Raw genomic sequence first — 17,676 nt, 5'->3', positions numbered from 1 at the left:
CCCTTTCGTAAGGATGGTGAGAACTGACCCCAGGTACCAAAACTAACTTAAAAAGATTTTTTTTTTTCCCCCTTTCCCTTGGTTACAAGTTATTTCCTGTTTCAGAGTGTGCTAATCTCCATTAAATGAAGGTGGTGGTTACAGATAATTGTGAAACTGTTGCCATTTTTATACAGCAAAACCAGATTTAAATTGGACCAGACAGTTTGCTGCTTCTATGCTGCCCTTCTTTTCTTAATGTTATGAAAAGGGAGAAATTCCCTCAACGTGGTACTGGGGGTTAAGAAAAACCAGTCAAAAAAAGTTATCTTCTTTGCTAGTAACATTATTGTCAAATAATTAAACACCATCTTTATTTCTAGTTTTCATGTAGCTAATATGAGTATGTAGCTCAGGCATGTTTTACTAAAACAGGTGGTTTGGTGTCAAGGTTACTTCTGTAAAATGGGAGATAGCTCTGCAGCCCACCTCCTTGAAAGCTTCTTGTGGTCCTATCACAGGAAACAATAATAAAATCAAATGTTTGTTTGCACATAAATGCAAAAACTGCCACGACATTGGCAAGCAAGTCTAGCCTTTCAACGTATTGAGGCTGAAATTCATTCCTGCAGAAGGGCCAAGCCAAGTTTCCATACTCATTTTGCCATTGTTTTGCAATTTGCTCTAGATGGGTACAAACCTGTGTCTGCAACTGGGCAAAAATGTAGGACTGGAGCCCAAATGCCCCTTCAGCCTTACTTTGAGATCATGAGAGGAGTTGAAAACAGGAGCTTAATGCTGGCCCTCTGTCTAGGAGTGAATTTTGCCCTTAGGAGAGAAAATGAGTGATGTATCCTTTCATAGAATTTCCAGATAAACCAAACATGCCAGTCTTGTCAGGGGTTCTCATGCAGTTGTACACATTACCTAGTCCTCACCCTACATCCATACTGATTGATTTGCTATATTCACTTGCATTTTGGGGATGAAGACATCCTTGCTAAGCTTGTGCTGTGTGTTCTCAGATTTTCTATTCTTGTTCTTCTGCTTTCTCTGTTCCTTCCATTGCTTTCTGCAGGTATTTAAACCCATGGTTCAAAAGAGAATATAATGTAGCTAAGTGGGTAGAAGATGTGAATAAAAACACTGAAGGACCATACTTTAGGTATTTTGTAAATTAATTCTATATCTTTTTTAAGAGCTGTTCCAGCATATACAAATATCTTGAGACTCCTACCTTGTATAAATCAATACAAGTTACTGTAGGTGCAAAGGGCCCCTCTTCTTTTGCTGCATTTTGATGTCTGTTTTTGGCTTCATGTGCAATTTACAATTCTTTTACTGAATGTTTTAATGAAGCCATTGAAAAGGGTGTGTGTAGTGCATGCATTCCCACCATCATCTGTAGCTTGTAGTAGCTTTCTCATCATTTTATGCCAAGTAGTGTTTATGGGCATGAGATGTATTTATCACTAATAAGGTAGTATTAACTTAAATAGAATTTAATTTACTGAAGCAAACGTAACACCTTCACTCTACCCACTGTCTTATATAGTGCATACTAAAATTTAAACGGAAAAAAAAAAAGCAGTGGTATTTTACCCTCACCATACAACGAAATAATTAGCGTTGTGATTGGATAAATGAATGAATGAGAATATACTCTGTGCTCTGCTTATCAAACAACTAATGAATCTGTTACAAGTGAGTGTAGGGTTCTATTCCCCAAATCCCTTGTTTTTGAAAGGAAAACGTGTATTCAATACCTTCCAAGTTAAAGAGAATTCTGCATGAGGCTGGCCTTCGTGCTGTACATAATCACAAGTCTGTGTTCCCAGAGATGTAATCCTGCCACTGAGCGAGCAGTCTATATCAGCTGAAAAAAAAAACAGCTAGCATAGAGAATGGAAGACAATTGTGACAAAGGATGTAAAACACTGTAAGCTATCAAACAGGAGGCTCAAACGAGTTGTAGAGATGCAAAGAATAAAATATGCAATTTTTAGCTGAAACGGTGGATAGTAAGAATGAATAAATAGAAATTTAATGGTAATTGTGACACAGGAGTGGGGCCTACTAATAGTGCAAAAGGGCAGCAACATTCACTATGTCTGGTGTTTGTTTGGGGGAAAAATGTGATGGGGTTGTAGTGCAAGATGTTAATGAAGCACTTTTATTCTCATAGTTACACTGGAAGGTATTAAATAGCAACTTGGGATTTTAGTCACTTTTAGAACTGAAAATCCCTTGAAGTCTGTCAGAGCTTTAAATAGTCATTTTTATGTATCATTTACATTTGCTTTCAAGAGTTGTTAAATTGCAGAGGAAGTTGCAGAGAAGTGTTCCAAAAAGCCATCAGGTCAGATGAGGTGAATTTAAGCCTGCCAGCCCTGAGTATCAATCCCTGATGCACGAGTTCCAGTTTTCAGGGAGGATTTTGTGGCTGTGCTCATCAGCATCGACCAGGTCAGGGTGTTGGTGCCTGGACACTTGAGCAGGTGATTGTGAGCCCAGTGGTGGTGTTAGCAATGAGGTCCAGTTCCAGTGCCTGCAGTTCATGAAGCTTGTTCAAGAATGAAGGAAATTTAGGCACATAACCCAGATAAACCTTAGAAGAGCCTTCAGGACCTCAAGCTGTTTGGTTTTATGGAGCAGTTAAATGCTTAGTTGATCATAAAAGCCACGTATCTGCACATGGAGCAAAACCTTGATGGGCATTTAGATCAGTACTGATAATGATCAGCATTCACTGGAAGGTGAAACTAGGCAAACTCATGCTAGGAATGAAGTGTTTATGAGCAAGAAGATCTTTTCCTGCGAACGCCCTTTGGATCTGTGCTGTTGAGGCAAGGCAGTCAGCCTCCACCATGACCTCACCTCCCTGCTGCCTCCTGGGGTGTTCATAGCTGGAAGCCCTCTGGCTGCAATAGACAAAGACAGTGCAAGACTTTAAAGACTGGAAGTTTAAAATATGTCACTTTAATTGATTTAGCTAAACAGGTTCAAATTCCTGGGTGCATACTCCTAATTCGGTTTTCATTTTTTAGAATTGGTATTTGATTTAGTAACCAGGTTAAACTGATGGGAGCATACCCTGGCCCTGAGGGTTTTCCCTGTTGCAGTGAATGATTCACATTTCTAATTGCATTTGAGATAAACCAAACGTTTTAGTGTGTGTAGATGAGGATTAAGCTGACCCATGTGAGTTTTTAGGGCTCTGTATCAGCAGAGATGAAACCTAAATTAACAATTTTGCTCCACAGAAACTTACTAATGACTGCCTGCAGCAGTAACTTTAGAAATGGGAGGGAAGCTAGAATAAATTTAGAAACTTGTGTGTCCTAATTAACTGAGGGTAACCATAGAGAGCTGTTCTGCAGGGATATTATGGAAGGCAAAGGGTCAAATCTCCTGGGATGAGTTGCCATGGGTTTTTGAGAGATTACACCGCATGGTGCTCCCAGAGCTCAGGTGTGATCTTGGTTAAACTGTTGTTGGTAGGAATTTACTGTTCCTTAGAGCTGCATGTCAGAACGTCACACAGTTGGGTTTTGATCTTTGAAATAATTCACAAAAAAAACCAAAAAAAAACAAAAACAAAAAAACCCCACAACTAAATCTTGTTTAGAAAACCAGAACGTCAGGCTGAAGTCAAGCTGTCCAGATGATCTTCATTTTAGGAATCACAGCCTAAGGCTCTCACATCAGATCATCAGCCTGGAGGTATTTTTTGTTCTGAATCTTTGATTCATCTTTTCCTTTAAGGAGCTCTGAAAGGAATACTGCTCTTTTGCTTGTTTCCCTGTAATTTTGTGAATATCTTAATGACTGGTGCTGTTGTAGGTGAACCTGAAGTAGACTTAGGAAAAACCAAAAGCAGTTCCTACAATTCCAAGGAAATCTGGGCATTTTCAGAAAATAGAGACAGAAGGTATCAAAAAAACTTTCTCAATCAGCTTAAAAAAAAAAAAAAAAAAAATCTGTATAAATCTAAAATTGCTTCCCCGATACCTGGTGTCCTAGTTATTAAATTTAAAGAGTTATTAAATTTTTTTTGGTCTAATGGGAATCTTCATATAATTACTTTTTATTAATGATAATAATGGTAGATCTGTTGCTAGAAAGCTCCCAGCTGTGAGAGTTTCTTCTATAGGAAAGGAAGAGCTCAACAAATCTCATTTTCCTGCACTAAGTCTCAGCTAGATGTTAATTTTACGTGCCAGACCATAGCTGTGTAACCCCAGCAATAATCCTGGGTGGGAAACTGCTTCCCACTTTCAGCATTGTTGCAAGGGGCACGGTTGCTGGCAGTCAAGGGCATCTTAAAAGACACAGGAACTACAACAGTGTCAGAAAATGAACTATCAGAATCCCCAAATGCAGTGCTCATATATACAATTATAGACCACAGAGATGAGAAGGTGTTCTCTCATCTCTTTGCAGGCACTGCCTACTTTTGAATTCTTGCAAATATTTATGGGTAAGTTAATATCTTCAGGAATATTTAAAAATAAAAAGTTGCAATGGAAACATTTATTTAGATGGATTATCTATAAGAGAAATGGTCATCTCAGATCAAAAAGATGTTGGCAATGGGACATGCAGCTGGAGCAGAGCCTTGCTGCTCTGCTGTTGGTCAGAGACCCTTTCTCTTAGGATTTCATTTCAGTAATTAGGCAGAAGAGTCCATTAAAGCATGTGAATGCTAACTTTGAGAGCACAGCTGAGCAGTGCTTGGGATGAGGGCTCTAGGCAAAGCCTCCATCTCTCCTGCAGCCACCCCAGGGCTGAGCCTCTCCTTACCCCTTAGTGTGCTTCTTTCATTGAAGAAGCCTGACATGTGGCTGTTTCCCAGAAGGAACTGCATTAAAATGCTGAAATGCTTCACCACATCAGTGGTTTTAGGAGACTGCAACTTCCTAACATAGGCTAATTTATGTTGCTAACATTCTACACAGAGCTGCCCTGTGTAAGCAGATGTCAGGTCAGGCTGATGTATTCAAGTTTGAAGTGTTTTCACTGAGCTGACTTTTAAGTGAATTTCATTAAGTTATTTTAGACTATGAAACACAGCTCATCAACAGTTCAGATCTGTCAGGGCCACTGCTTTGAGTTTGGCTGAAATGACGCTTGTAGGTTACAAGACATCTAGTTGTATGACCAGGGGACAGCGTACAGTGCCAGGATTTCCCCCATTTAGGATAAGCGAAGGCAGAGCAGGCAGATGTCTGTCTGCCAAGGAGCATGTGCAGGCATCCTGCAGCTCCATAGCGTCTTCTGGACCCCAGCAATCTCCCCACACGGTGAGTTTCAGCTTGTACAACAGGAAGACTGACACACTGTAGTGGCATCTTGCTTCCTGGTCAGAAATGAAGTCCTTACAATGTGTTAGGTGCATGGCTTCATTCAGGGTTGGTGGTGAAACCTCTAGAACTCTGTTGGAGGTTGGGCTGCTTTCATAGTTTCTTGTATAGGGTCAGCTGGAAGCAGCATTTGGCATGAAAGCTAATGGATGTGATAGCAAGAGAACTGAAAACCCAATGAAAGCTGAATGGACCCCTCCCTTGACCAAAACCATCAAGTCTTACCTTCCTTTAACCCTAGCATTACTCTCAAGTGTCCCTGAATGCTGTTTCTTCCACCCCATAAATGAGAAAGGTCATTTCTGGCTCTTTCTCATTTAAAGTACGTATAAATCTGGGATACACAGCACATACACAATGGCAGGGCAGAACCTGAAGGGTGATCAAGGAACCCGAACTGCATTTGTCACACAGGATCACACATCCTCAGATCTGTGGGCACGCATTTGATGACTACTGATGTGTACTCACAGTCTCCATAGATGAGACAAAAGATGACAAAACCCAGCACCTAACTATAGCAGAAACAAGTGTCAAGAGCCTATGTGGAGAAGGCAAAGTTGTTTCTTTAAGTGTGCAACTGCATTCTTGATGTGTTTGTCCTGAAAAGTTTCCGAGGAGGATGCACGCATTGCACATGCAGGCAAGCAGTGACGTGCACATTGATTACATGTGCAGACTGTAGGTGAGCGGGCAGCATGGAGTGGGGCTGAGAGGAAGAAATGGAGGCAGCTACATTGGAGCTTCCAAACCTTCTAAAATGGCAGCATCATGTTTGCAAGGTGTTTCAGATAATTTTTGAAAGCACTTCCATTTTGGGCAATTTGTTCTTTTTCCTCCTAATCTTTAAAATATTAGTTCCCTACAGCATAGGATAAAATTCCACTACTGCATCAAGAAGGAGAATTCTTCTCTCTCACCACTGGCATATTGCTCTAAAAGCTGCCAGTTTAAGGTGGTCACCTGGGAGGCCTCTGCTGACTGCAGTGGAAAGCTGTATGTAGCACACATTGGGTGAACTGTAGAATTGCAGAATGGCTTGGGTTGGAAGGGACCTTACAGCCCACCCAGTCCCAACCTCCTGCTGTGGGCAGGGCTGCCCTCCACCAGCTCAGGCTGCCCCGGCCCCATCCAACCCGGCCTTGAATGCTTCCAGAGATGGAGCACTTTAAGTACTGGAAGGCTGCAGTGAGGTCTTCACAGAGCCTTCTCCAGTCTGAACCCAGCACCCTCAGCCTGTCATCATAGGAGAGGTGCTCCAGGTTTCTTAACATCTTGATGGCTCTCCTCTGGCTCACACAGTGACTCCAGCAGTATGAATCCAGCTGGACTCTCTGCAGGTGCTTGCTTGTGGACTCTTTCCCAGTAGCTCTGCACACCTTGTGTTCAGTGAGAATCAGGCAGCTGGTATCTGGTTAGCTAATCATAGGTCTATCACAGGTGATTTGTCGGCTTCTACAAACTGATTCTCATTCCAATTTCCTTCTCTTTTCTAAGAAATCAAGGCTAGAATTTGCTGCTCGGGTTTGGAGTTACAGTCTAAATTACAGGCTGCTGGGGGTCTCACTCAGAAGACCTGCTCTGCAGGGAAAGATTCCAAGTGCCCCATTCCTGGGACGAAGTTGCTCCTTCCAGGGTCACCTATTGGTGTTAATGTAGGGGTCAATTGGCTGTGACTTTCCTTGTTGCCACAGCCTACTCTTGTGATGCCAAAATTACCCATAGGAAGAGCCTATGGGAATGCAAGAGACAGTGATGGTGTCTGCACAGATAAACAGCTTTCTCATAGGAATTACCAAGCGAGAGCTAACATGCTTGGTTCTTTGCTTCTAATCTCCAGGTACATCATTAGAACTTTACCCATCAAGATTTTAAATCCTGCTGAAGCTGTTAGGCAAAATCCACAAATGAAGAGATCTCTAATAATCTGTGGAATCTACTTGCCTTGTCTTTGCACCTTCCTTCTCTCCTTATTTTTTTTGAATTTATATCCATTAATATTATTTTTAGCGATCTTTTTCTGTCCAGATTTGGCACAGATGGAGAACTTGTAGGTCAGTGAGCAGCAGAGCACTGGGCAGGTTACCACTGAGAACCTTTCCCTGGATTTCTTTGAAAATAATCTGTTCTGTTGCTTTGCAGTTTGGTGCCCAGATTTGTGGTGCTGGACAGATGAATTTCCTGTTTTACACAGCAATAGTTATTGAATTTTTTTTCCTGAAAATGTCCAGTTCATCTTAATGGGTGATCAAAGTGCATGTGTTAAGGACCTGCTTTTCAATATTTGAATAATTGTACTGACTCCAAATTGCTAACTGCTGTTCAGAGGCTATGGCGTGAGGCATTAGAGCATCATGAGCCAGACTGGAGAGCTGTCACCATGTAACTTCCATTGACACCTCGTTGCCCATGGCATCAATCGTTATTTGTATGATAGACAAGAGAATGTGCTGTTGTAGGGAGTTACAGACACAAGGAAATGATGTGGTAGTCTAAATCAAAGGAAGAATTATTTAAAGGTACAAGACAGTTCCAAACACAAAAGATCCTCTGGCTTGTCTATAGCCCTCTCTAGTCAGAAGGACCTGATCGTACAGATCCCAGAAGCAGGGCCTTCAGCTGTCGGCCAGGGCTGCTCCCTGGGGCTCCTTGCTATCCATGGTGTTGGTAGTGATGCTCACCACCGGGGCCTAAAGGTGCTCAGCCCCTGCTATGTGTGTGGGGATTGGAAGTCTGTTTGAGGGGACTGAGGGAGTGCTTCCATTTCAGGGGCACACAGGAAATAGCAGGCAGCAGTGCTCAGGGAGGCTCTGGGAGATGTGCCTGCACTCATGGGAGGCCTCTTTAGAAAAATGCCCTCAGTCTGCAGAACAGAGCAAAAAGCTAAGGGGGGGGGGCTCTCATTTTATTCGAGCTCTGGTTGTTGTTGTTGTTTTTTTCCCCTTTTATTCTGCCCAGATTTTGAGCCTAATAGGAACCTCTCAAGTGGGAAAAGTGCAGATTCTCAAATCAGAAGCATTAGAGTTCTTTCTTGGGTATAAAATTTCAGTCAATAATGTGCTGCTGCCTTATTGACTTGAAAAGAATGCCTTTCATGTGATTCAAACATTTCCTTGCTCTTGCTTACTCTACTCACCTTGTACAGAAATGCTGATTGCCATTGACTAATCAGTCCATTTTTGTATATTCTCATCAGACTCTTTCTTTGGCTGGAACAATATGCACTGTATGATGCTTGCATGTCCAGTAATTTGTTATTAGCACTTTGTATATGCCTTTGTTCCTTCACAACTAACAGTTTGGCCTCCAAGTGCATGCGTATGTGTAAATTAATGCATTGTTGTAAGATAATAGATTCATTTGCTATGTTTGTATCAATATAGGAGGTGTACAAGATAAGCTTAATATCTGATAATTGCCATTTAGTCATCCACTGCAGAAAACATTGTTCAGTTTGTATTTATACTATGACTGCTTCACTTTAGGGTTCATAACACTATGTCTTCTAGTTCTGTTAATTTTAAAATGATTAATTACATTAGCATGTAAATCAGTTTAAAGTCATTTTTTTATATGCAATACAATTCTAATAAGTAGGATATCTTGTTTTTTCCTCCAGTGTTCCTGAGAGCTATAAATACCTTTGTTTATAGTCATGAAATCATTAGACTACTGATCAAAGAACTTTGTCCCCCCAATATCAAACTAATAATAGACAACATATTTGGCTCTGAACCAAGCCTCAGAGTAATGGCAGTTGCTGTTGCAGTGCTGGGACCTGAAGCCATGACATTTATTTTGTGTTTCAACATCTCAGGACACTGTCTCCTGCAAAGTCCCCATCTTCGTCCACTGGATCTATTGCTTCCAGCAGAAAATACCCTTACCCAATGCCTCCGCTTCCTGATGAGGAGAAGAAAGCAAACAGGCAAAGTGCCAGGGTATGTGTCCCTCTTCACTGCATTTTTGTTGCTGGTGTAATTTACTGGTAGCTCTGCAAAAGAGAAGTGAGACAGATCTTTGAGAAACAGAGCAGAGCTGATGTTTCCTCAGATCTGTAGCTCAAGCAGCTGCTGAAAGCTGAGCCTCTGGCACAGATTAGAGCAGTCCTGGAGCTTGTGTTTATAGACACTTATTTAGGTGGCGTTCACACCTCAAGCCCAGATTTCAGTACTTCTGTTTCAAGCTGAAAGCTTGCCTGGGGCAGCCTCTGGGCTGAGAAGAGCAGTCTGGCTCCTCTCCTTGGCCTTCCAGGGGTCTGAAACAGCCAGAGATGCTCATCTGGGCTGGGGGATGGCTTCCTTCCAGCATGTTGGAAAGGTGAATAAGCTGCAGCTGAGCAGGATGCAAGGGGCATGCATCAGGCCCTGGTAGACCTGGAATGGCTCCTCAAGGTGGGCTGAAACTTCTGGAATGAGATTTCCAGGGGCTACCAGGAGGCAGTGCAAATTCTCAGTCAGCCCAAACAGTGGATATTTGAACGAGCACGACTCCTCTAAAATTTACTTCAGGTGTGCGATAGCTTGTGATGCGATTCCCACCACTGCTCTCAGTCCTTTTATTTGAGAAACAACTGAGTGGAACGCTGCAGATGGGTGCTGCAGGCTCTGCCTATGCCCTGTGCTGGGCAGGGAGTGGCCTGGGGCAGCACGGTGATGCTCAATGGGGAGCTCCAGGCCTGCTTGGCATGTGTGTGAACGTACCCAATACATGGAATGAGCCTATTGCCTGGGCCAATGGGCAGCTCCAGGCAGGCAGTGCGGGGGCCTTCCAGTCTTTGGGGCTGCCTTGCCAATCACACTGCTTGGGTAGCAGGCTGTGTGTCTTTGCGTATAACGTGTGTTTGTGTCCCTTTTTTTGCCTCTCCAGCTATGGGAGACTTCCATTTAGCTGCACCGTTTTCCTGGGATGACGCAAGAACTTTTTACTTTAAATTCTATACAAACTCAGCACCACTGAGTCGTTGCACATTCATCTGCTCTTCAGACAATTCAAAAGATCAACACAGATGCCCGTGATCACAGTGAGAACCTCCTCTCATCTGGAAGGGAAAAAGCAGTCTCTTTTTTCTTTTTTTTTCCTTCTGTTTTTGTTTTTTGATCAAGCAGAATTTTACAGACTTGCTGTAAAGAACAACCCAAACCATCCCAACTAGCAGGGGACCATTAGATGGATGTGAAGAGGCTGTTCCGCACGGTACCAGACATGCTCACCCCACATCCTGCCTGGGAGAGGGTTGGGTTTTTCCCTTGGCTTAGTGCAGCTCCAGGTCATGCTGACCGGCCTTGGGAATGCGCACTCAGGAGAAGCTGGCCGATGTAAACTTGTACGCTGTGTGCATGAACCTTGTGTTCTTTACTTTCCACATGTAAGGGATAAACAACATACTGTAGTAGAAATCAGCATGCAGGAGTAAGAAATATAGGATTTTTTTTACAGGATTTCAAGCTTTGAAAGGCAACTCTTTGAACCTAAACATCAAACAAACAAGGATTATATCTTTTTTTTTTTTTTTTTTAACCTTACATGTTTATAATCTCAGTATACAGATTGTATATATGTAAACATTTGATAATGTCAAAAATAGCTATTATACATAAGTGTATTTTGCCAAATGCCTAAAGAAACATGACTAACATCATCACACTTCAAATTTTCTAATACATGAGCAGACAACTTTGGAAATACAGAAAGTACAGTACTGTAAAACCACGTCACAGAAACTGGTTTTTGACCAAAATCTGTACTATCTTCTAAGTAGCCGACAATCTCAATTGTATGGTGGAATGCAGGAACCAGTACGGTGGCACTTTGTCTTAAATCATCATAAGGGGAAGCAGCCAAAAAGCGCTGTTGAGTGAGATGACCCAACCCGACACTGGGGCGATCAGGAACGATCCTGTAGACAACAGAGACAGAGCCTCGAAGTAAAATGCAGTACAAACTTCCTGGAAATCTGGGAATAACTTCTAATGCTCAATTCAGGATGTGGTGATGTGAAGTCCTCTGGCAAGGCTTGCTGTGTATTTCTGATAGAGCACTTCAGATGCTCTTTTGGATGAGACTGTAACTTAGGAGAAACCTAACAATTTCACTGCACTAGATAATACCAATGCTGGGCAAGTGGCCAGTGTCATTGTCGTCTTTTCATTTGTTTGTGGAGTTTCCTTTACCATGTGCTCGACTGCTCTGCTTGCTGCCTCTGATGTCCCCTTGAAACGTTTGGGTGGCCATAAACTGAGTACAAGTGAGTTTAGCCAGAAAAAATGGAAAAAAATCCCAACACTTTTACCGTGGAGATGTTGATCTCCCAAATCAATGGATAGTTAGCTTTCGAATACTGAGACTTCTAAAGGGTGTCTGTTGTACTACAAAGGTGGACATTTCCACTCAGTAAGAAAACTGGACCATGTTAAATCAATCTATAATTCTCCAGCTCTCCAAAAATGACAAATTCCTAGCTTCTAGCAGTGCCATTACAGAACAACACACCCGATTCTGTATGGTGCAATTGAATACCTTGCCAACAGCCGAATTACCAATTAGATATTATCCTGACGGGAGCATCCACAGTGTTTCTGAGTCTTCTACCTCTTTCATGCATTTCCTTTAAGAAGCAAAGCCAACACTTTCAGCCTCTTAATATATTTTTTTAACTTTTAAGTAAGTGAATAAAGTTGGATATATGTAAGATTAACTTAAGAAATGTTTTAAGATGTCAGCAAGTATAAAATATATAAGATTTTTAGAAGCACTATATTTTATGATTAGGCTGTGTGTTGGATTGTAACAAAATGTTGACCTTGGAGTTCGTTCCAGTGATTTCCTTCACAGTCAACAGGTTCTGGTAAGTATTTTATAAAAAGGCAAATATGAGTGAGTACAAAGTACAAGACAGAATGTGTTGAATGAGCCAGCCACTAGTAATTGCTTTAGGAAAAGATTCTGCACTTTTGTGAAGAGTGAATAGCTATCAGCACAGAAGAATATTTTTTGCAAAGACTTCCTTTGAGTGTAGGTAACTGGATGAAAAGTAGTTGATAATGCATAGCTCATGAAGTTGGGGCCTGAGCCATAATCACCTGAAATCGATAGAAGTCTGTTATTGATTCCACTGGAAACTGAGGAGAACCCTCAAGGAGTTCACCTCAATTAGGAAATTATGCTAACCTGATCACCTCTGTTATTCTGTTGCCTCTTAGCTGCTTTCCCCTTTTGTCTCAGTATTTTGTCTCTAAAAACTGGACTGTTCATCACGTGCCTTTTACGACATTTTGTTTGGTTACAAACTAGCATGTGATTTTGAATAACACTGTTAGATTTCTGTGCGTATTTCATACTTACCACCCTTTACTCTTCCTTTTCCATTCTGCCTTATCAAGAAGCAGCAAGATTTGGCAAACAGAACTGGATGTAACATATTGGCTGTTTGTGTAATGTTCATAGCAACTTGTTTTGAAAACAAATGGCTCTCCTGACTGTATTTTCAACATACTGTGTACTTACTGCTTCTTACGTGTTTTGGTATAATACATTCGTAGCATATCATGATCCAGTTGTGTCACATTTGGAGATATGTAGTAACTGGAAGTCTAGTTATGACTTCTGAGTTTAATAAACATTGACTTTCACTTTGATTGTCTAGAATGAGACCATCACAAAACGTTCATTTTTTTGCAGAATTCTTCTGCAGAAAATCATGCAGTAAGTTGGCAGCCTGGAGATTTTGTCAAGGCACAAAACCTGAACGCGTATGGCTCTGAAAGCCTCTAATGCCAATGGAGGCCAAAGAGGAAGGTGTTTGCTTGCATTCTATGCTTTCCTACTTTTAAAATGTGTGGAAAGCTGTCAGATTAGTAACCTTGAAGATGACAGCAAGTATCTTTACTCACAGTAATCGGTTACACTGTCAATAGCAATATAAATAGCTGCATAATCCCTCATGTAGTCTAAGATAGAGTACTTGTATGGTTAGTAAGTTAGCTCAGTCATTTTGACTCCTTCAGACTCAGGCTTGTTTTTGCCAGCTATGCTGAATATCCAGATATGTTGAAGTGGGGAGGTTCTCAGTTCTTCTCAGGTACATTATAATTACCTATCCATGTGAGCATATGAACAGCAAGATGAGTTAAACTAATCCTAGTCTTGTATTTCGACATGTGGGAGAAGAACTGTGTGTAATTTAAAATAAAATTAATATCGCTAACTGGTGGAGACTGAAAAATACAGACTCTATTCAAATAATAAGGCTGCACACTGATGCCGCAATTTAAATTTAACAACTAAAAATCTACCTGCTAATTCTGTTGAGGCAATACTTCATTAATCCATGCTATTGCCATTTGGTGAATGCACTCAGGCAGTTCACCAGTAATGGTTGGGACTGAAAATTTACATATAATTTTGTTACCTGATAAGAAGTGTGAGATGCATCTTTGAACACAGTGACTTCCAAATGTTTTAAGAGTTTATTTCCTGATTAATGATATGTTGACCCAGCTAAGCTCATGTACTCCTTAGTTAATTTTAATTATGCTAATGAACAAATGGGCCTTTGGGCTATAGCCTGAATTAAAGATAAATAAATTGTGTCAAGCTACTGTACTCTTACCTAAATCACTTGCTGGTTTTAAATGGACCTTGTGGTCTTGTCAACATCGATAGAAACAATTGTTTTCAAGACCAGGGCTAAGAGTAGGTCTGTACATTAATACAGGCATGCATATTTACAAATTCAGACCAACTTTTCAGTCATTGTATCATGGACATCCTCGATGTGCTAAAAAATCTGTTAGAATGAGAGAATACATGAAGTTAGATTTTGCCAACAGGATATAACGTGAAACAATTATGAGACTCCATAAGCCTAAGTGATAATAGATGGGCTCTTAGCAATTGCTCTGTTATTAAATCCCATATCTAGCTGTCGTAAGCAAACTTACCAAATTCCAGTGTAAAACTCAGCATACAGAAGTTCTCCTCCGTTCTTTTCTTCCATTCCCTTTCCACTCCTACTGAAAAGCACTCCCAAATCTACTAGCAGCCTCTTGTGTTGGCTAGCTACGATAAAAAAGCTGCAAGTTAGCTGTCCTTCCACTCAGCATCCTAGGAAAAGTCTTTCCAGTGCTTTTGCTCATGTTACAGTATGGGTGAAAGAGCCTCGTGTCTCATTTGCAGTGGTAGAACCATTTGATGGTTTTCATCCAGGTTTTCATCTCATCCTCTAGTGTTTTGGATGGAGAAGCCTCTTTGATCACTGTAACCTAAAAGTTGTGCTGTCTCCCATTTCTCTTGCTCCAAGTCTCAAGGCTATCTAATTCTTCCTGTAAGCTATCTGAATATCTGCATCATCACTGTTGTTTGGGCCAATTTTATCAACCACAATGTAAGGTTGATTTACCTCATTTTTTAAGAACTTAAGCATTCTGGTCTCCAAAGTTAGGGGTTTTTTTTGCTCCAAATGCATCATCCATCAGACTGCTGATGACCCACTGTTTGCATGGCTTCCAAACCACGTGACATTTAGCAGCAGTATGGGATTTGTCTTCTGTCAGACTTCCTGGAGACAAATATGGGCAAACTGCACGTTTGTACAGCTTGCTGTCCCATGCCTGCATGGTGGGGTGAAGTTCCCGTGTGCACATAGCTGTTCTGCTATGACACAGCAGGAAAAACGGAAAACAGTGAAGCTGACTGTGCAGATATAGTTGCAACACAGATAGGATTCTCCCAGAGACACTAAAACATTCCTTTGACCCAAACATTTTCCAAGGTAACTTACAAAAAGTATTTCTGGTGCCTCATGTATGGACGCTGGTAAGACTTAAGGTTTGGAAACATTTAACTCTTCCAGCCAGCAGGTGATACCGTGTCATCCCAGAGCAGTTTGCTGCAACTGGTTAGAAACACACTACAACCATCAACATAAATGTGTTATCTCAGGCAAGTAATCAAAGCAATGTTCAGAACACGAGAAATGTTGTACCTGACTTTTAAGTTGGCTCACCTTGCTGAGTCTGCTGTTTTTAGTTCTTTTTAAAAAGTACTTCAGCTAAAGCACATTTAAACTCCTGGAAAACGTTGGTTACACAGGCTGCAATGGCTGTAATGGCAAAATAGCGCAGCAGGAAGATAATGAAATGCAGAGCAGCCTTCTGAAGGAAGAAGTCTAGGTGTCATGCTATTTTTCATTACTGGAGCATAGAATGTCAAAGCAACAAGCTATTTTTTCTGTTTCTCTACTCCTGTAACTAAGAAAAAAACAAGTTTTGGTTATAAAAAAGTCTCGGGGCCTTAAGACCTTATATATTCTAATTTCAGCATGGAGAGTCTATTTTTACAGTCAAATTAGAAATTCTGTATATAGGCCTGACTGACCTTGTAAGTATAGTGGTGCTAGCAGCTAATCATACAATATTGTAAGGCTCTGTATAACAGTAAATTCTGGCTTATTTTGGTGATTGGTACAAGGATTCTTGCTCACTGCCTGTGTAAAGAATCTGCCTATTTTATGCTTGGAAATACAGCCCAGAACATATTTGAACTATGAATATATAACCTGATTTTTCCCTTCTTAAGGGTAAAGATATATTCCAATAGGTAGTGTTTTATATAGAATACAGTACTTATTTTTATTGTTGCATAAACGCAAAATATTTTTTTTCAGAGTAGCAAAGCATTACAGAATTTTTAATCTGCTGGAGAAAACACTCCTTACAACATGACCACTTCCTTCTGCAAAGCTTTTGGGGTGCTGTCTTCCAGTTGCTTCATTTTGTGCTGTTAATCCTGGACATCACTGTAAGAGAAAGCTACCTATTTTTCCAGTCCTGCTAGCCCTGACAGGTAAAATATTTGGGGAGGCAAGAACTGTTTCACCGTTGGGGTTGGGCTGAGGTTGGCAGAAAAAACCAATTTACATCATATTGTCATCTTTGCTAGTTAAAATCCTTTAAAAATTGTACCCGATGTAATAGAAACATAAGATTTTGATAAACACCAGAATGAAGCGCTGCAATTCACAACTTCCATCTTTGAGCGTGATGTTTCTGTCATCAGCGTTACAGGCATTGGGCTGTTGAAGTGAATGAATCTGGCTTTCATGTAGCTGAACAAAACGTTGCTTTTTATAAAGTAAGATCGTTGTCATTTGGGGTTCTAAATTCCTGCTCACTTTTAATAACAGCATCACATATCTACTTCTATGAGAGTATTTAATACAAATGCCTGTGGTTTTCAATGTTACTAACATATTGTAACATCAGTAAAGTGACTTTCAATGACAAAGACCACGTGTGTATTTTCCTTCTTGTTCAAATTATTGTATTTAGCACATTTACATCCTGTTTTAAAGATCTCTGGAAAAAAAATGTGCTGAATGTATGGGGAGAAAAAAAAGGCTGTTGCCTAAAGTGCAGATGCTGGTTTTCAAGTTACACGTTTGAAAATAATCCTACAAGCTTCCCAATCTTGGTCTTACTGTCCTGCTGTTCCTTAGGCGTGCATGTCTAAAAGTAAGCTGGAAAAAATACGTCAATTTTAAACTATTCCCAGTTGTTTGTATGAAGATCAAGAATAATCATCCCACATAGCATCATATAAAGATTCTTTCATTGTCTTCTGGGAAAGAGAAAACCTCAATTCTGAGTTATAGATTAATCTACCATAATGGGAAAACAATTTTCAAAGGTTGGTTTTTTTTTTCCTTTTTAAAGATGACAGCACTGTATTCACTCCTTAGTAACCTTAATGATTATCTTTGTTTATGTTTAAAAGCAAAAAGTGATGTATTCTGCCAGTCCCTGTGAACACAGGATTTTTTTTAAGTGCGTATGGAAGGCAATGCTTTCTTTGGTAAACTAGAATTTGTTCCTGGTTCTTGAACTCTTTGCTTCACAGTTTTGTATGTTTTGTGTTTACAAGATCCATGAAGATAACCCTGTTGGTTGCCATTTTCTTGCAGTACTTTGCAGCCCAGTAGGTGATTGGTTCAAGTGAGGAAGACGACTTGGGGTCTTGGTTTTGGTCTTCTTTCCTTGCACCAGAGAGCATGGAAAAAAGAAGCCAAACAAAAATGGTATCATCACAGAATCATCAATGGCCTGGTTTGAAAAGGACCACAATGTTACTCTAGTTTCAACCCCCCTGCTATGTGCAGGGTCACCAACTGCCAGACCAGGCTGCCCAGAGCCACATCCATCCTGGCCTTGAATGCCTCTAGGGATGGGGCATCCACAGCCTCCTTGGGCAACCTGTTCCAGTGCCTCACCACTCTGAGTGAAAAACTTCCTTTTAAGATCTAACCTACACCTCTCCTGTATAATATATAAATAAC

The 17,676-nt window shown here is 40.8% G+C and overlaps 1 protein-coding gene across 3 annotated transcripts in view; it reads left to right on the top strand.

The window, feature by feature from the left end:
* Positions 1 to 16,628, top strand: part of ADAM22 (ADAM metallopeptidase domain 22) — a 115,247-nt gene extending 98,619 nt beyond the window's left edge. For 2 of the 3 annotated variants that reach the window (XM_042817167.1, XM_042817168.1), the window contains exons 26-27: positions 9,160 to 9,283; positions 10,212 to 16,628. In XM_042817167.1, coding sequence (XP_042673101.1) covers positions 9,160 to 9,283; positions 10,212 to 10,232 — 145 coding nt within the window. In that variant the 3' untranslated portion in view covers positions 10,233 to 16,628. The remainder of the gene's footprint in view (positions 1 to 9,159; positions 9,284 to 10,211) is intronic. The other variant, XR_006168538.1, reaches the window with a different exon arrangement.
* The last annotated feature ends 1,048 nt before the right edge of the window (positions 16,629 to 17,676 follow it).

This window comes from Centrocercus urophasianus, unplaced genomic scaffold (assembly GCF_019232065.1).
Source record: "Centrocercus urophasianus isolate 14NV4802_14NV808 unplaced genomic scaffold, USGS_Curo_1.0 seq_16, whole genome shotgun sequence".
NCBI lineage: Eukaryota > Metazoa > Chordata > Aves > Galliformes > Phasianidae > Centrocercus > Centrocercus urophasianus.
The sequence above is the reverse complement of the archived record's forward strand: the minus strand, read 5'-3'. Positions and strand labels throughout refer to the sequence as shown.